Source organism: Haliotis rufescens, unplaced genomic scaffold (assembly GCF_023055435.1).
Source record: "Haliotis rufescens isolate VD_foot unplaced genomic scaffold, xgHalRufe1.0.p SCAF_22, whole genome shotgun sequence".
In the NCBI taxonomy this organism is placed as follows: domain Eukaryota; kingdom Metazoa; phylum Mollusca; class Gastropoda; order Lepetellida; family Haliotidae; genus Haliotis; species Haliotis rufescens.
In genome coordinates, this window is record NW_025963913.1 from 12,051,230 (window position 1) to 12,071,495 (window position 20,266).

At 38.8% G+C, this 20,266-nt stretch overlaps 1 protein-coding gene across 1 annotated transcript; it reads left to right on the plus strand.

The window, feature by feature from the left end:
* Nucleotides 1-362: 362 nt before the first annotated feature.
* On the plus strand, nt 363-19,528 carry LOC124146417. The gene is made up of 6 exons (XM_046516697.2): nt 363-509; nt 2,832-2,920; nt 4,221-4,492; nt 4,928-5,060; nt 11,965-12,225; nt 13,037-19,528. Exons 2-6 carry the CDS (start codon nt 2,839-2,841, stop codon nt 13,285-13,287), a joined length of 999 nt encoding a protein of 332 aa, XP_046372653.1. The 5' UTR covers nt 363-509; nt 2,832-2,838; the 3' UTR covers nt 13,288-19,528.
* The last annotated feature ends 738 nt before the right edge of the window (nt 19,529-20,266 follow it).

Below are 20,266 nucleotides of genomic sequence, written 5' to 3' on the forward strand. Positions count from 1 at the left end.
TCTAGTATTATCTGTAAATTCATTTCCACCTCCTCCTCTGAAGTTACCAGAACGAGAAAACTGAACTTTTTCATGCATGTTTCTTATTTGAAAACATCATATTTTGTGCAAATCAATAGAATTTAGTGTGAAGTAAATCCTCAGTATTTTTTGCAGTATGTATAAATACTTTTGAATATCATGGCAGACAGTAATTTTTGTCGACATTTTAAACTGTTGACTATATATCTTGGTGAGTTACTATGCCATGACATTGTTTCTTAAATTTATTATGCGTTTGTAAATATAATTCGTTTTTAGTTGCGCGCAGGTTTTCATTCTAATTAGAGTTAACCCCCCCTTACTCCGGATCTTTAGGTTAGGTGGCGCCACTGCGCACTTGTTGACATACAAGATAAGTGTTACGAGAGAGAAAAATAAATATTTGTGTACGTTGATGATGAGTCGTGCATGTTAAACGTTCTCGCCAACACCCCATCTGTTCTCAATGTGTGTGAGAATCACACAAGGTAATTTTCTTATTTGGAATGTGTAAGCTAAGCCAAACATTTGAGAAAAGTAACAGGCAGCTGCTGAACCGGGGCCCATGTATATGTTCTATATTCGTTTTGGCTCTATTCGTTCACTGCAGTGGCCTGTTGTTTATCACGCCAGCATGGTCAAGAGGGGACAATTATATTTCATTTCTTGTATGCCCTATTTTACTACTACATCCTACGTGTAGTACAACACTACTACAACACCTTACAACTCATTATGACACAAGCTATGTTGTCGAATTATTCATTAGGGAATCTGTGGAACTCGTTCAGTAGGCACTCTGCACGTTCTATGGTAATTGTGACTTAGGTTAGGACGTGCGCAGTTCATGCTGGTAAAGTATATTCATTTCCACAGAAACCCTTTTGGGCAGAATCTACAGTAGTCTTGTTTTAATGCTCATCAGTGCTCATGTGTGTTTTGTTTTCAGATCTTTTGATTTATGTGGCTTTTGTAGGGCCTTTAATTTGTTATCCATACTTTCTTTCTTTTTTTGTGTACAGCACTTTTGCTATAATTCTTGTGTTAAATTAATCAGTGATAATAAATATTGTGACTTATCCCCCGTTATGGGTTTTCAGATACTTAAGGAACATTCATATTTTATTGCTGATCACAAGAACAAGCGTAAAACATCTCACTCGCTTATAAAAGACAACTTTCTCTCAAAACCAAGCCATCATATGGGTATTTACAATGTCTGTGTGACGCCACTCCCCTTGTTATCACAATAAACATATGGTTCTCTGAAAATGTATGATGTCCAAAAACTTATGATCCGATGATATATGACATCATATTCTTAGCAACAAGTAAAATTCATATCTTGAAGAAAACTGAACATGCTGAGAGTAGCATTGCTTTTGTTTGTTGTTTAACGCCACACTCTGCAATGTTCCAGCTATATGACTGTGGTCTGTAAATAATCAAACATAGACCAGACAATTCAGTGATTGACATCATGAGCACAATTGGGATAAGATGTCATGTATAAAGCAAATAAGCAATCCTGAGCACCTGATCCCGTTAGTCGCCACTTTCAACATGGGTCAGTATGGGTTGCTGAAGACCCATTCAAACTTAGAGTAGCAGTACACAAGTGAACAGGAGAAAACATCCAATGTTACCCATATGGGTGAAATTATTCTCAGTAATTCTCACTTTCATGAAACCCCCATTTTTCTACATTTTCTCAGAAACATGGCCTATGTGTAATATAAGGATTAATCTGCTTGCAACTCTGAACTACTAATTATCTGTCCCTAATGAATTAATGTTGAAAGCTCTTCGCCAACACTCAGACTTCCAAAAATGAATATGCTTTAGACGAATAATTGGTAATTCCTTATAGCCTGTAGATTGTTCTGTAAATATCTTCTGACTGTCCTCTCAGATTGTATTGATATGTTCAGACACTTTCTTTAACATAAATCATTTGTCAATACTTACTGAGTTTACTCATTCAGGAAAAATACATCAAAATTAGAAATAAGTGACTATAATTATAAGATATCTACAAGTGAAGTCCTCGGTTCATTGAGTACTTGTATGACGTTCCCTCTTCATGGATACCATGAAGCTATACCCAACGAAGATGGAATGACATATATTTGATATATCATGTGTTTTAACATTACAAACTTGGACTGAATGATGTAACTTTCAGAAGTATTTTTTCAAATCCATGGCAACAGACTGATACCTTTTTATATTGTGTACTGTTCTAATAAAGTTTCACTTTTTTTTACTTGGTTCTGTATGGCTTCGGGGAATCAATATTACAGTGTAGAATGGATGTATAGTGTGTTTACAGTGGCGCTAATTTCTACTCATTTCTTAGCATTTCACAGTTAACCACACGTCAGTAGATATAGTGTCTTTCTCATTCCTTACATCTTGGGTGAAAATAGGTCCCCAGGAAGCAATGGTGATCATATGGGTTGGGTGGTCTGGCTCAGTGACTTGGTTGACCATGTATCATCGTACACTGACATTGTTGATTGTTGCTCGTACTGTTCATCACTGGATTGACTGGTCTAGGCTAATTTATTTACAGGCCATCATCACATGGCTGGAATATTTCTGAGTTTAGCATTTAAAAAATGGACAAAAGTTTTTTCTGTGAGTGACCCATCTCTGTTGTAACAACGTTCTGGAGCCAAGCGCTGTGTCACCCAAGTTATGGAAATGGAATATTCAACTTTTGGAAACTATAGTTGTGATAATCACTGACTTATGTCCAACACAGAATTATGACCTGTGTCATTCATTTATTCTCTGTTGTGTTTCAGGTGACAAATGCAGTCGCCCAGACCACTGTTGACTTTTCTTGTTTTTGTGGCCACTCTTTGGACAAAATCAGGTGGAAATGCACAGACATGTAAGAGTCATAGACACTACATTTGAACAATTCATGGCGTCAAGCAATCTCATTAAAATCAGATCTTAGTTCTCGCTATCGCTAAACAAAGATCTGAGGACATCCCACTATGGGTCGCGTCAGAACGACCTTTTGTCCAACCAATCAGAGCGTCGCTTACCAGATCATGAAAGTGACAGTCAGAATGTGTTTTCTGATCATGCAACCTCGAAATATTTAACAGAGGGTATTCCGAACGACAGTTACGGGTTTTATGATTATATCCATACACTATAGGCCATCTGTAAGCCATTCCAGAATGTTCTTTTTATCAGTTTAAAAAATTGTAACCGAGAATACGTCAAAATGTGTTTCGAAGCGTAGTCGCCAGTTTGAAACTAGTGTCGTAATGCTCAAGAAAGCTGCCTTCTGATTGGCTAATGTCGGTTGATCGGTTAAAGTTCGCGAGAGGTCGTTCTGACATGACCCGTAATGGGATGTCCTCAGATCTTTGTTTAGCGGTAGCGAAAACTAATATCTGATTTTAATGAGATTGTGAAGTCATGTATCGCTGTTGATTACTAAAGTTCCCTTCATGTCACTCAGAGTGTACCCCCATCTGATTCCTTATCCCAGTTACATTGAATCAACAAAAATATCAATTCAAAATCTTTTAGAGAAACATCACAATTTGGGATAATTTGCAAATTTTGTTGAGATACCCACAAGCACAATATAGTGGAAACAAGTAAATGAGAAGATTTATGTGTAGTTACTATGGGTATAGCTAGTATCCTGGATTATAAATGTTTAGACACATGCTACATGATGGACTTCTGTTCCACTTAATAGAAATGAGCGTGATGAGTGTAAACGGATGTTGGGGGTCCCACGGTTCAAATAGTTACCACACAATATGTCATCAGTGATAAATTCCAAACATTGTTGGTCTAATAAAATATAGAAATGATAGTACTGGACAGTATAAGTCAAAGGCTACAAGTTGGTTGTGATCTTATCAAGAGAGCTGCACAAGTTGACATATGTAATGTGTATTTCGGCCAGGTAAATACACTTAACATACAGAAAGCTCTGAAGGAATGTAATTCAGTTAAAATGTCTCCATTTGAATAAACCTGTTGGCCTGACATCACTAGTTTTTAAATGCAGTCTGTTATTTAACATAGGTTCACACGGTGACTTGTTGGTAAGTTGCTACTGTTGATTTCCAACCTATTCCTATAGACAAACCTGTAGGAAGCAATTTGTTCCTAATTGTCATTTGTATAAGACATTTAAAATGAAGATGTTTGTACTGCAGATGGGATGGATAACAAGGCAACATGTCTGACTGATGGAATACATATGAAGTATATCGAAGATGGGAAGAGTGCATCAGTTGTTGGCAAAAACACTTTAGTCATACAGCAGGCTTCATCCAAAGTTTGCAAGATAAAGTTTAAGCCTTTATCTAAGAAAGGCCGCGACTATCTGAGCCTCAAGTTTGAGAGTTTCTACATCAATGACTGCGGCATCAGCCTCACTATAGCCCAGTCCCCAGACAGCACGTTTGAGCAGGATGTGGCAAAACTGGTATACATTGTCTTCCTTCTCCTACAATGATCAAATCCAATTAAGGTCATGTAAACGAAAGCTATGCCATGGTTCTTTAGGTTGTGATGATAATGTGCACCACTGTGTCAGTTTCTGTACATGTTTACTCCAGATGAATGCTTGATGTTGTGTCGGATGTTTGGCAGACTGGGTTATTTACACACTATTGTTGTTAGATGAGCTGATCAAGCATAATACTTAATTGGGTGACATGCCTATTGTCATTGTATCACAAAAGCATCAACTGTTAGCCCTCAGTGTATAACATGGGGGACATGGCTGTGAGCATGTCTGTCCAGTTTTCTGGTGTTTTCATTTGTGTAGGTGAGTTGGAGAAGCTAGTCTGCAGGGGTTGATTATACATGAAAAATTACCATGTACATGGAAACTTGATTTGAATGAATCACTTTTCAGGTGCACCTACAGTGTGAACAGGCCAGTCCTAGAATTCTTTATGCTAAGAAGGATTACACAGTTCAGATCACACTCTCCAGGGAGGATATTTACCTGAGAAATTATAATTTCAGAATCAACGTTTCTTTATCAGGTAAGACATATTTTCTGTTTGATCATTATCATAATCTATGATAAACAACATGTGCAGCCGTCCTTGCTAAATATTAGGTTACATATTTAAATAATTGGTTGCATATTTGCATGTTTTACATAGCTAAATTGAGGCCAGTGTAACAGCTATATGATAGTGGCCTGTAAATAACTTAGTCTGGACCAGACAATACTGCGACGGATTATATATTTATTAGGCGTGTATTTGTGTAATAATATATTATTCTAAACTTGTACGTGAAGGGACACTTGTCTTCATTGTTTACATGTTGTTGTTCTAATCCGCTATCTGGAATTAGCTTCTGTGCCTCCTTTTTTCAAGTCAAACGTTTCCTTTTCAGTTGCTGGGTTGTAATTTATTATATTATAAGTACCTGTAGCTGCTAATTGGCTTATCAAGTGTCTCACACTTGTTATTTGTAATAATAAAACTTTGGTTTATTTCCTTGCGATTGGGTAATCTCTCTGCACCTCCTACATTTGCATACCAAACTACACTTGAAAGGCAGCACCACGTACTTGGTGGCTCTTATTCAGTGTTGTCAGTTCTGGAGGATCGTAAGATGACCAAAGTTCTGGAACTGCAGGCCCTCCTGCGCTCATTTCAGCTTGAGGATCAGAAGGCAAAGTTTTGACCTCCCGCATTGGATTTGAATATGGTACTTGTGTCCTCCATTCGAGTCTCTCCGGGAAACATCCTGTTATAACCTCACCAAGAAGACAATTTTCCTCTTGGTACTAGCCACAGCAGCAAGGGTAAGCAAGTTGCTTGCTCTCGATATTACCCACGTACGCTTTGAGTGTGGTAGTGCTTCACCTCCGGCTGTGCTCATCGCAAAGAATCAGCTCCCAGGACAGCCTGACTGGTCCTTCACCATTCCACCTATCTCCGAGATTGTGGGTGTTGAAGAGGAAGAAGAACTCCTACTGTGCCCTGTGCACATTACAAGTTTTCATCCACCGTTTCTCATGTGTGGAAACGGCTGAAGTCAGCTGCAATACCATATCTTTATGGTTGCATGCTATCATCCTTTAGGTATATGAGATCGCAAACCTTGATCAACCTAGAGTGAACAATCCTCATGAGATAAGGGCTGTCGCCTCTACCATGGCTCTACATAACAATTGTGCTATTAGAGCAGTCATGGAAAGATGGTTTTAGAGGTTCGACACAGTTTTCAAAAGCCACTATCTGAGAGACGTGGACTTCAAAGACGTTCACAGTTTTGGCCAGCTGCTCGTAGCCCAGCAGGTTACCAATCCTCGACGCCACCAAAAGCTCCTCCTGTCCAGAGCCAGCCTTACCCAACTTGTGCAGTGAGTACACGCCTGTTAGTGGGGTTATTCTGCAACCCACATTTGGCTCACGAATTCAGTCTCTAGACTTTAGCGCACTCTAATTTCTCTTGCTGTTTTTACCTGGACGTCATCAGACTCTCATTTTCTTACACACCTGAGGGTGAGGAACCCATTTGAGATAACTGGTATCTAACATATGCGTGAGATCGAATTCCAGGCCCATGATTGGCTAATCCATGGTGATGACCTGAGGTCAGATGATGACGGATACTCATGGATGATAACAAACTCTCCCTGCTCTGCGAGTTTGTTTGTTATTACTATCAGTTACATTGTCTGTTGTTATGTCAACATTATCATTTTTTAGAGTGTAAACCACCTGGATGCCACAGTGACACATATGTCAATCCTCTTCAACCCTCACTTTGAGGTCGAATAAAATTCAAAATATATCATGCAAACTAATTCACATCACAGTTTTGAATTCCCCCTTCTGTTTATCATTTACTGTCATTTTAGGCAAAGCATATTTACTTAAAGTGACTTCTGAAAATTAGGTACATCGTAAATCTAGCCAAATCACAATTCACGGTGTTATTTACTGTGTGTTTAGATGGCAGACGCCATTTTGTAAAAGTCAGTCACATTGTTGTACATATTTGTAGTTTCTTTGAGCATCCAGCTCCAGCGTGTTCTTTGTTTTTGTCTAGTTTGCATTATCATCATCTCCTAGATAATCCACAGATAGGATGACGTCACTTATGACAGTGGTGTTACATATTAATGCGCTACTGCGATCATGAGAATAGACAAAATGCATCGATTCGATGCTAAAAATGTGCGATTTTAGGGTGTGTAAGAAACAGATTACAGCATTCATGCCTGTCAGATACCATTCATTGGCTTTCGCTCGTTAGATACATTTTGAAACAACTCGTACGATCAATGGTATCTGACAGTCACTCGTGTAGTAATCTCTATTTCTTTCCGCAGATAGGATTGAGCTAGTAGTGCCAATCTGCGCAACTGACGCACTATACTAACAGGTTAACCAGACCTTGCATCGTGAGGGTTTATCTAAATTGAGGACTACATCTGAAGGTATGCCTGCTGCCGTACCATCTGATATAGATGCATTAAGGAGTAATGAAGGATAAGTTTAAAAAGTCAGTAAAATATAATTATTTTTTACATTTGTATTCTTATCCTGCATTACTACGTCTAAGAGCCTACCCATCGCAACCTATCTTCCCACGATATCTTCAGATGTAATTACGTGTGACAAGCAGTAATATGAAGACCATTTACAGGGCTCCAGATAAAGGCTGTTTCGGCGTATGTATGGATGAAAATGCACGATACGGTGGGGGATAATTTAGAAAATGTATCAGATACACATCACAGCATTTATGTACGGTCCAACATTCATTTATAAACAAATTTCCCAAAAATTATATTGTGATTTCAAGTGTTCAATGTATATCTTGACTTGTTTGTCACCTATTTTATTGATTTTGTTCAAAATTTCATTCAATATTGTCTACATTAATTTCGGCCAAATTGCGAGTGAAATACAGCAGCCATGGTCAGATTACCGCTATTGATGCTTTGAAACAAACTTTAGTTGACAAAGACATATGTCATATCATAATTGCTATACTTTGACTCGTTAAGGCACATTTGTTGTAGTCACATTTTTTTTTGCAAGCATGACGTTGATGAGAGCCTCGATTGTTCCATACGTAAAATATATCCATCAATAGTGATCAGCTTTACCAAAGTTTGTATTACGCTTGTGTGGTTATTATTATTTTAAATATTATAGTAAAGCTGCAACTAAAATAACACAATATTGGAATATATTATTCTTGATAAAATAGTAGTTTCAGGTATAGTTCTTCCAATCACTGCATCAAAATTCTTTTACGTTATGTACAACTGATGGCTGTTTCCAGCTTAGTTTACGAGAAAATTCACATGGTAATCTTAAATCTCTGCATATAAAACCGGAAATACAATTTAAACAATGAATCATCATGTCTAGTGATACTTTTTTTAAAATTTCAAATTTGTATTTACCAAGATTGTTACCATCTGTTCGTTTAGACATACATGTACAACTAAAAGGGTATTGTTTATTGTTTTTTACCTGTTTGTATGAGAGTAGTAATGCTGTGGTACATATCTAAAATGATAAACAAGTATTATCCATTAACATCCATTCAGTACTCTAAGTGTACTCTATAGTTTTGCCAGTACTCCTTTATTGAAATAATGAGTAAGTTCTCCTGCTGCTGAAACATTATATGGAGCCCTGCATTTATAAACACAACATGGCTGTCCTGTGACAAGCAGTAATATGAAGATTCCGGGACGTCATCACTTCCGGTTGATCATGTTGCAGCTGTAAGAGGGTCGGCTTCACAACTGGTTAGAACAACCTTTTTCTGCAGCTTAGACTTTGCACAGCTTCATTTCTGTCAAAAATAAGCAGTAAATTTTGGAGCATTGACTTGTATTAGCAGTGATCACTTCATAGCATTCAATTGATAACATTTCACAAAATTCTTTTAAAATAAAAAAATTCAAAATTCTTTTAGAACCTTGTTTATCAAACATGTATTTAGCATTTTGTGATTTACATACGGGGAGATGTGTAGTCAGTGATTGTGCTCTGGTCTCGTTTTGCTGACTGCATTCGTAAAACTGCATAGGTTTAATGTTTGTATTACAGACAAGATTAGTCAAACTACATGGAGGGAAGAGCGGAAGGTCAGGGGTATGATCCCCGGCTGCGCCATACCAAAAGACGTTTAAAGATAGTACTTGTTGTTACCCTGTTTGGCGCTCGACATTAAGGGGCTATAACAAGGACTGGTCAGCTCGGAGTCAGTATACTGTGTCTGAGTGGTGTATTCATGTTAAACTGCCACATGGTATCTCAGTGAGGTAACACTATAAATCGGCAACATAAGGTCCAAGCACACATACACACACAGTGTCGCTATATAAGTGCAATAATGTTGGATGTGATGTTAAACCAAATTTCACCTCCGCACCTAAAACAAGATGGAATCATCACAGGTGATTGAGTTAATTTGCCGCGGTTGTGTTGAATTGCGGCTTATTCCATATAGCCAATTGTAAGTGACACTTGACACTGAGGAAGATTTCCCAGTTGCCTATACATATCACTACTTAGTGGTATTTGGGCTTGTCGGGTGATCAGATATCAGTTCGCTATATCCGTTAGTTTGCTGTAAGAAGTTTGTTATGTATGTAAATCTTATATGATAATACAAAGGAGATAAATCAGGGATATTGTTACAGTTCGTGGTGTCTGTTTGTTTGCTCTTTCCATGTTCTGTGTTCTCCTGTATTCTTTTTATTCGCCACTGACACCAAACTATTCATTTTTGGCATATTTCTGAACAAACTGTTCATTTAAAGTATCTTCCCAACCCCAATTTTTAGAATATTACGTTGAGATCCTACTGTCCTTTTGTATCAAGCTGTCATCAATGTCTCCACTTGATGCATACAGATTTCACCAAACATAACATTCAGCTCACTAAGATAGTATCTGACGAGAAACTGTGCCTGGACGCTATTTGATGAGAATTTCTGTCACCCAATCTGCAATTAACACATGAATTTTTTAACTTATCCTGCATTACTCTTTAATGCATTTACTGCTGTTTTTTAACAATGTTTATGGGATCTGGCATTGGTTCACAGACATACACAATTTTACATGTATCGTCAAGGCCCGACACGATCAGAAACCCTCCTGAAGTTGACTTTTCAACTCTACAGTCTCATAGAAAGCCTAATCTAAATCCGCTTCCCGCTCTCCAACAGCCGCTTACACATTGTCAGTGATCAGGGACAAGTAATCATGTGATTGCTCACGTCAACCCAGCAGAGGTCGCCTACACTTGGGTTCGATCAAACAGTTCCTGGCCCCTTACATAGGACGTCGAGACCCTTGCCTATCCGTTGCTCTACATCCGCACCTCAGGAGTTATCTGAGCTGGTGGACGGAAGAGTCAAACATCTTAGGAGGTGTCTCCTTAACAGAGTTTTCCCCGACGTCCCTCCTGTGGTCAGACACACAGTGCACTTGGCACATCAACAACCTAGATTTAAAGGCACTCATATTGGCGATATGACAGTGGCAGGAGCATCTCCGGTACACTTAACTCGCTTTTTCCACCAACAACATCATGTTGGTTTGGTGCCTACGCAATCAGGCGACGACACACACTCACTCCCTCCTTCAACAGATATTCAACAGATCGGCAGGTCCTACGCTTTTGGGTCAAGCACATTCTCAGATGTAGGAACATTCTGGCAGATACTCTATCTAGGTCAGGAAGGAAAGCTTCCTTGTAAGGTGTCAGGGGGCACGGGTGGTCCAGTCGTCTCATGCGCCGTGATTCGATGTTCAGAGTTGCATCCCTTTGGCACACCAGAAACCTATGATTGTGGGTTCGAATCCCAGTTTGCCGCGAATGTTTCTAGGTTTCTGGGTTTCATCGAAGTGGTAAATGTCTGAGACCTGCATCACTTCGGGCTTTCCTCCCACATTAAGCTGACACACCGTGATATAACTGTAATACTGTTAAAAGCACACACGCAAGGTGTTTCTTGGAAGGTGGCTGCATTCAGCATCCCTTGAGTCACTTGGCTCCGGCTACAAGATCAGAGCAATCGCCTCCACCGTTGCTCTACACAGCAACCGCTCCGTCCCATCCATCATGGAAAGTTGCTTCTGGCGTTCTGACACATTCCTCCCAAACCACTACCAGCAAGACATAGCCTTACATAGTGAGGACATGGAGGGCATCCACAGCTTTGGCCCCATGGTTGTTGCTCTGCAGGTAACCAACCCCAAGGGCCATTTACTCTTTCCAATGCCCAGAGCTGACCTTTTGACCTCTGTGGTGCTTGTCACCCCAGAATAGAGGGCTTATGTGCTACTGGCATTAGCTCGGTACGATAGGTCCAGACCTAAGCTCACTCTTTTTGCTATTAATGTACTGTTACCTGGATATCCTGCATCCCCCACACTCTCGTTTCTTTCTGACAAAAATGGTCACACAGTTCTGGTCATCGCAAAGGATGCTTTGATGGTTCCAGGGACATTTTGACCAGGGTCTCATGAGGATCACTTCTGAAGGTATGCCCCCCTTAGTACTGTCTCATAAAGATGCATGAAGGATTAATGCAGGATAAGTTAAAATTTTGTAAAATCTAAATATTTTTTACATTTGTATACTTATCCTGCATTACTTCATCTAAGAACCCTGAAATTGCACAAAGTCTTCAGGTGTGCTGTAATGTGTAAACAGTAATGTGCTTAAGCAAGACGTCTCCACTTCCAGGGTCAAATGGCAGCTGTGTGAGGGTATTTGCCACGCAACCTGTTGGAACAACTTCTTCTGCAGCTGGACCTCTCACTGCTTTGTATTTCTGTCAAAGAACAGCAGTAAATGCAGTATAAGTATAGAAATGTAAAAAATATTTAGATTTTACTAATTTGGTCTGATTTGGTCCTCACAGTTCTTCTTTGTTCTTTCCAGATGGTCCACCCAAAACAGGTCCAAGTGTTGCTGTTATTATTGGAATATCAGCAGCTCTTATTGCTGTCATCGCTATCATTGCTTTTATTCTTATAAAGTACATACGTTTGAAAAATTCTGTCCTGCGAGAGAGGCGAGCGGAACGAGCCATAGAATCAGCCTTGTACATCTACAACTCTCAGGAGCTGGATCGACAAGACATAGGACCTAATACACCAGTGCCAGGACAGAGGCTAGAGAATGGTGCTAACACTCACACAGGTATTAAAAATGGGTAGGATTCAACAACTGACATGTTACTCTTGTACATAGTCGGTACATACAGCAGCCTTCTGTTGATTGTAATGTGACAAAACTTAGTGTACTTGGTCCTTGAGGTGGAGTCTTGCTCACATCAAATTTCGGGTTACCTCCAAGTGAGGTCAAGGTCACTGAAGGTCAAATTATGAAATGGTTAATAATTTAGGAAATTTTGATTAACTGTGCTTTTGACTTTGTTAATAAGGTAGTTCGCGGCATAGGACTTTCTGTTTCATGCATTAGGCATGTGTGAAGACAAATGTCACCTGATGTTTACAGCTAAAAGGTGTTTTACATATGTTAGTCTGATGGGAAAGCTTTGGGGCATTTAGGAAATGGCGGGGATGGGGCTGCTGCTGTTTTTCAATGTAATACAATCCGTGGAGCTCGTTATACATCTCCTTTCAACATTGTAGGATTAATTCCAGGAGATTTAGCGTTTGCTTCAGAGATTGCTTCAGAGATGTAAACAAGATGTAAACGTCCTCCATATGCTGACTAAATTCTTGCAAAACTTTTATCGTGTTTACAGGCCAAAGCCATATGTATGGGATTAGTGGGCACCTGGTAGTTAGTAAATTATCGTTTTCTGCCACTGTGTCTGATGTGTGTATGTATTCCATGTATGTGTAGGTGTTCATTGAAACATTCTATGTACTTGTAGGTGCTCATTGGAACACTCAATTCACTTGTAGTTTCTCACTGGAATGTGCTATTTACTTCAAGGTGCTGTACTTGTAGATTATCTCTGAAATGTTCTTTTTACTTGAAGGTGCTCATCGGAATGGCGGCATTCATGGCACCAACTCCCAGGATGAGAGAAGATCACTGCTGACTGTAAACCAGAACAGTTCACGAACTAATGGCCATATGCCCCAGTCAACAGATGTGGATGTGATCCCTCCAGAATACTGCACCGAGAGTAAAGGTTCTCTGGACTTGGAGGGTGACATGCCCCCATCTTATGAAGAAGCACTTGAAATGCCAAAACCACCCGATTCTCCCATTTATGCCAATGCCTAGTTCAGCTCACTTTTCCACTTTAGTTTAAAGGCTGTGCTGCATGAGACTTTACTCTTCAGGACTTTAAATTTGACATCATATGTGATGAGGAAGCCTCGCATGCATCCCCGCTAGTTGCCGGCACCAATATCGAATTAACACTGGCAGCAAAATGTTTATTGAAGAGTTGTGAAATGTTGAATATTTGTCACTCAATACCAACAACATGCACATGCTATTTCAGCAAAGAGTTACTATAACTTGCTGTGACATTCTACATATCCTAGTCCTGATTGTGAGGCTGCAGTTGCCTTGCAAATTTGTGTTTAATCATTCCTACATTGTCAAAGTTATTCATGTCTATTCATTTTTGTTTTTTTGTTTATTAGTTTCCTCTCTGTGGATACAGATGTTAGTTTTGTTTGGACAGCATACTGCCCCTCACTTGGTATTGATACAGTGGGCATTACTGCATATCTAGTACTGACTGTGTCTGGAATGGACAAGGCTGGTATGTACAACCAAGTAAAAGCCTTTGGTGTTCCTCATGCATAAGACACATTGCATTCACAACTATGTGAGTGTTACTCTTTTTTCCAGCACATGATCTAAAAATTCATTTATGTACTAACCTAATCTTAGCAAGCTGGCAGATACTTCTGCGCACTATGATCTTAGGAGATACTAAAGTTGGAACATGGTCATTAAGCTACCTCCTGTAAAGGGCGCTGCTTAATGTAGTTGCTCGAATTTGAGTTCTGCTGCTGTAGCAGGTTTTCTCAAACATGTGCTTCTGACAGATGTTAAAGACTTCATCCCTGATAAATACCCCTGGGACATTTGTATGACATGTGATTATATGACATTGGAAGTCATGGTCACTCTGTATGAACTAGGTAGTAAAAAAAGCTTGTGTACATGATAACTTCAGTATTTCGGATTTGAAAAATGACAAAACTTGGTACACAAAATCTCCAGGGATTGGTCTCACACACATCAACCTTTGGGTGAGCTTCACTACAGCTAAATTATGAAACATGGTTCAAATTTCAGGAAATTTCAAATTAATTCCTGATGTCACTATCAAAATAGTTCAGGATACAGGTTTTTGATGTACAAAGTTCTGAGGCATTCAGGAAAAGGTGAGATTGGTCCGCCATTTTTCAGTGTTTGATGACAACCGACAACCTGAAAGAAAATTTGTGTCGTACATCACCTGTAACCATGCTCTCTCATTTAGTCCCACAAATATTTCTTGTAATTAAATTGCCATGTTTTAGTGTTGTGCATGCAACCTCATCTGTTGCAGCTATTCACCTGACTCATATTGTGGTTGTTCTATAGGCTTCACTGACCACTAAGGCAGTGTGGGCATTATTTCCAATCAGATTTCATTAATTTGTTTTGTATTTGGTTGCATCTTCATGGACCATGGAAAGATTTATTTCAATTCATCACAGTGATCATGGCAAATAATCTGTTTACATACATACACTGCATCCAGTATCTAGCTGTATAAACTTAAAGTTTGTGTATAGTGTGTTACAAATGCTAAAAGAATGCTTCATATCCCTCCCCTGGTTGCTACTTTGTCATTTGCTCATCACGCCCATTCCCAACGTGGGTACAATGTGTGAAGCTCATTTCTTGGGTCCCCCGCCCGTGATACTGCTGGAATATTGCTAAAAACGGTGTAAGCTATACTCACTATTGGCCTAGTTACATAGACAGGCAGACATGTACTTCATATGGGACAAATAATATTTTAGTTCTCATATAAATACTGTCATATGGTATCATTTCCTGTATATAATAACAAGCACTTTGTAATTAAATATTATCATTCATTATGTACATTGGTAGAACATATGACTACCTTACTATGCTGGCTGAGTGTTACAGGGCTCACAGGGATACACTTTCTATAGCTTATTCTTGATGGTGTAGCTGATATTCTGCTAAAGGTGGTGCAAAGCTTTGTATGCTTTCCGTGAACTGTACAGGATAACACCTTGTAGAAATAGGTAGGTTGGGACTAAATAGGTGGAACCTGTTTCTTTCTGGAATAAATTGTTGAATTTTCTCTAAAAAATGTTCAGTTATGCCATTTTGACAAAGAAAACTGAGTGTCATAATTTGGCAATAAATGTATGACAGTGTCAGTCATGGAATATCTGAGAAACAATATCAGTTGCTGAGGTGGGTATTTCAGGTTACATTCTTTAAACTCTTTCCACAGCATCATTGGAAGTTCAAGCCATTCATATGTTTTGCCAAACAACCTAAGGGGGATAGTGAGAGAGTACTGCGCTTCTTTCAGTGTAACACACATTTCATGTGCAGTTCTTTTAGCATTTATGTCTTCATACATACTTCCTGTTTTTCTGTGATAATGACTGGCATCTGAGCACACTGATATGTACTTTGCACACTTGTGAGGTTGCAAACATGTGGACACGGTGGAGGTACATCCTCAGTGGGGTTTATTTGGATGATCAGATGGCAAGTGTTTCCACACTACATTTAATGTTCTTAATGCTGAATACAATCCCAATTATGGCATGTGTCTAGGTGGAACTTAGATGAGTTTTCGTTTTAATGTTTAGCAGCTTCTTTTGAATTTTGTTATTATGAGGAATTACTTATGAAGATAAATCAATACATTTGTCTATTTGCATGTTAAACATAAGTTACCTTGTACCAAAATGGCATTTTTTTATGATATTACTTTGTGAAATATTGATGCATGCCAGCACAATGAACACATATTTACATAGACTCTCAGTTTGAAATGTATTATAAAACTAATACAAGAATATGAAAAGGCAAAGAAAACATATTGAGTTGGGTTGGGAAATACTGGAGTTTGCTCTGTGCTTACCTTCTGGCAAGTGTTGGTAGCGTGTGAACATGTGAGTCTGGGCATCAGCATGATGTCGAGTGGAGATCAGTAGTGAGGTGTCATGGCTATGGTTGTTCTAAATACTGTCAAAACACTTATTTTCACTGGAGTCTATTACTAGTAACAGCATCCCAGGCAACACAAAGTATCAAGATTTATTGACAATTCATACGTCCATTTCATGATTACACATCTTCATCCAGACTACATATTTTCTTTTTACAGCATCATACAATTTTAATCATGTATATATTAAATGTCAAGACTTGATTCTTCCACATCTGTTCCATGCCCTAAGGTAACCAAGTTCCCCTGTTATGTCTACCTGTGATGTACAGAGATCGTGTATTCCTATGTTGTTTGTATGCTCATATTCTCACTGTGTTCTTGTTCCTTCCCTAACTAGCAGGGTTTCCATATGCTCCTACATTTACTAGTGCTTTTCAAAGATCTACTGTACAAAGATATCTCTTTGTGGATATTTAACCAAGGTTGAAAGAAGGCTGAAAGATTGCCAACATAATTGATTTTTAGAGATACATATGGTGTGTTTATATCAAAACCAACAGTTGGATTGGACAATGGCCATCCACTAGAAGAGTGAGACAGAAACCCAAATTAGATAAATTGTAGTGTAATTATGATCTCTCAAACTGTCATGAGTTTTGTGCTGTTTTTTTTTCCTTTTTAGTAAATAAGATATTTTGTCTAATCATTTTAATGATGAACTTTTTATTCCTGATAACCTCCAGGTGAGATAATACAGACGTTTTACTGTGATTGTGCCTATGAGTTTTTGTGAAGCTGAGGAAAGATTGGTGACATTGTCCATCCAATGATGCCACATTGTTGAAGAACCTGTACAGCTGCTTGAAGTGGGATACAGGAGGGTGGCAAGGCTTCTGGCAGTGAATTTTGTGCCTTTTCAGTTGTGGGTAAAGTGAATGTATCTCCTTGTCCAAGTTGTCGTGTTGTGTGTGGAACATGTAAATAGCCTGGTGTCTTCTTTGTATAAATCAGCATATCTCCAATACTTGCGACCATGACATTCACAATATCTGCATTTTCATATTATTGTTTGATTGATTCAAGGGGTTATTTTCATGATGGAAAGATTTTCCTTCACATCCCCCTCTCCGATTGATGTCACTTTTATAATTGATCTTAAGGACGCTTAGTATTAGTCTCGTGAGAATGTATAATAACTGCATTAGATATGCCCTGTATGCAGCCTAATACTAAAGACATTTGCTCATGTGAAAGAAATAATTTAAAATCGGCTGATAGTGAATATTATATTGAGGTACAAAGTTTATTGCTATAGCTATCACTTAATCTGATATTCAGTGTAAAATGATGGTCTGTAGGATGCTTTCTTATTTTATTGACATACAGAGATCCTGGGGAAGGTTATTGTACACAGCTGCACCTCTAAGTTACCCACTTACTTCTTTGTATGTCTCATGTAATCCTACAATTATTTCCAAGGACAACTGTGTTGTGCCTGTGAACGGTAAGGGACTGACCATTTCATATTCTGGGTTTGGGTGAGGGGCTGGGATTTTGTATCAAGATTAGATTTTTTACAGCTATTGCTACAGCAACAAAAACAGACATTTTTGTATTTAAAACTATGAGCCAGAAGTTTCTTGAAACTATGTCATTTTTTTAACAGCCTAAATAAGTTGTTTTTTTATTTTCAAGAAGTGTTTGGTTGTTTTAATAAAATTTCAGCCCCGATTGCCCACCCCCCAATCCCAGAATATTAAATGGTCGGTACCTAAGATCAACAAAGGCAGATATTCTCCTAATTCTGCCCAATTCTTCATACATCTATAAGTGCGTTTAAAAAATGTGCTCTACAAAGAAGTGTGAATATTTAACAAGGGTGAAACATGGCTGAAAGATTGCCAAAGTAAGGTTTTAAAAAAGATACATATGGTGTGTTTTTATCATTGTCCAAATTGGAGTGGCAAAGGCCATCATCTAGAAGCTGGGAAAGAAACCCAAAATAGATAAATTGTAGTGTAATTATGATGTCTCAAACTGTCATGAGGTTTCATTTTTGCTATTATTCCCTTAGTAAACCAGTTGTTATGTGCAATCATTTTAGTTATGAACTTTTTATTTCGGTGAGGTAATACAGACATTTTTTTGAGATTGTGCCTATGAGTTTTATTTTGTGAAGCAACAAATTCTGCACATTGCAACCAAATTCCATGTAACAAAGTAGTTGTAGTTTGCTGACCTGTAGTATTTCGATTCATGTCCCTATATACACCCTGGTACCTCTGCACTACGATCCATTCATGTCCCTATATACACCCTGGTACCTCTGCACACAAATTTATTCATGTCCCTGTATACACCCTGGTACCTCTGCACTCAAATCCATTCATGTCCCTATATACACCCTGGTACCTCTGCACACAGATCTATTCTTGTCCCTATATACACCCTGGTACCTCTGCACACAGATCTATTCTTGTCCCTATATACACCTTGGTACCTCTGCACACAGATCTATTCTTGTCCCTATATACACCCTGGTACCTCTGCACACAGATCTATTCTTGTCCCTATATACAACCTGGTACCTCTGCTCACAGGTCCATTTATAAACTCCCTGTCCCCATAGCACCTCAGTGAACCTCTCCATTCTAAAGCTCCTACCCTCTCTCTTGTAAAATGTTTTTTGACTATTGAAATCCATTCATTTGCAGTAAACTTTATTTTCTGGAGCTATTATTGAATACAGTTCAAATCTATTTGAAAATCATGTACATGAGGAAGTTTCAAGTGGTGCCTTTCTAATTCTATCAGTTTTAATCCAAAGTTTCTCTTTTGTATTTCTATGACAACACCAGTGTTTTGTTATTTTGATCTGGTCAGATTCCATATCAGTAAACTGTTAATGTGTTTGATCCTGAAGAGAAACATCAGAAAAGTAGATACATGTTGGGCTCACACCTCAACTTGGAAGGAAGGATGGTCTTACTTGGCAGGGTATGTGGAGGACTTTTGATTAAATGGACTCTTTGCTTGTAGTAGGATACCTAACAGACAATACCAAGTACTGAGTGTCTCCCACAACATGATGGTGCTATGTATGTGTAACAATAAATAGTTACACAAGAGTGTAGCATTTTAATAATAGTCAGAATTATACATCATTCCTAAATTTGATGTTAGAACCCCAAGCTATGAGATGAGGAAATGTCCATTGCTCAAGCAGTATGATGTAGTATGTAGGACATGCTCCTTTGTGCCTGTAGTAGTTACAGGACAACATGTAGCACACTTTGATGTCACACTACGGAGTGGTTGGGGTTGAGTGCAGTCAATAAAGATCAACAGGCACACGTTGGCTTTCTTTCTTTTAAGGGACAGTGATGCCTCAGTATTTCAATAATACTTCAGCTCTTACAATGCACCTGCTATCTAACGCTCTTTTTAAATTCTCAAATATACTGGCTAGCTATGAAGTTCACCTGGCAAACAACTGTTTTTACATGCCGAGGAAGCCACCCATTTTTGCTGAAATTTGAGAGAGAGTGAATGAAACTTTTCAGTCTGAGGGAGGCATTGTCAAAGGGATCAGGAGGGGCCCCTGAACCAGCCCATGACTGCCTGGAGGATCCAGGAAGGGGCCAACCCAACACTGTGCACTTAAGACAATCTGTAGCTTTAAGGTTTCCTATGGGAAGTCGTAAGTGCACACAGGTCCTTTACAAAAAGACAGAAAGAGAGGGTGGATTTGATTTTTTACTAATCCCCTTGGGTGCATGGGGCTGATTTGAAGCTGGCAGAACCTCTGAGGTGCACACTGACTGCCCACCTTGACACGCCGAAGAAGACGCCCATTTTTGCTGAAATTTGAGAGAGTGAATGAAATATTTCAGTCCAGATGGAGTTGTGCATGGTCAAAGGGATCATTAGGGGCCTTTGCACCAGCACTTAAGAGACTTCTTTTACTAGAGATTCTGGGGGTGATTTGAAGACCAATGAAATATTCTTAAAATACACAATTTACAAGTTTTCAAATATTATTGCAATGTAATCATCATTGATTGTAATAGTATATATAGTTAATGCAGC

Bases quoted from the DNA above. Each gene is read 5' to 3' on its own strand.
- LOC124146417 (XM_046516697.2), top strand. From the start codon at position 2,839: ATGCAGTCGCCCAGACCACTGTTGACTTTTCTTGTTTTTGTGGCCACT. The intron at 5,061-11,964 runs GTAAGACATATT...TGTTCTTTCCAG, and splicing joins AATCAACGTTTCTTTATCAG to ATGGTCCACCCAAAACAGGT. The intron at 12,226-13,036 runs GTATTAAAAATG...TTTTACTTGAAG, and splicing joins TGGTGCTAACACTCACACAG to GTGCTCATCGGAATGGCGGC.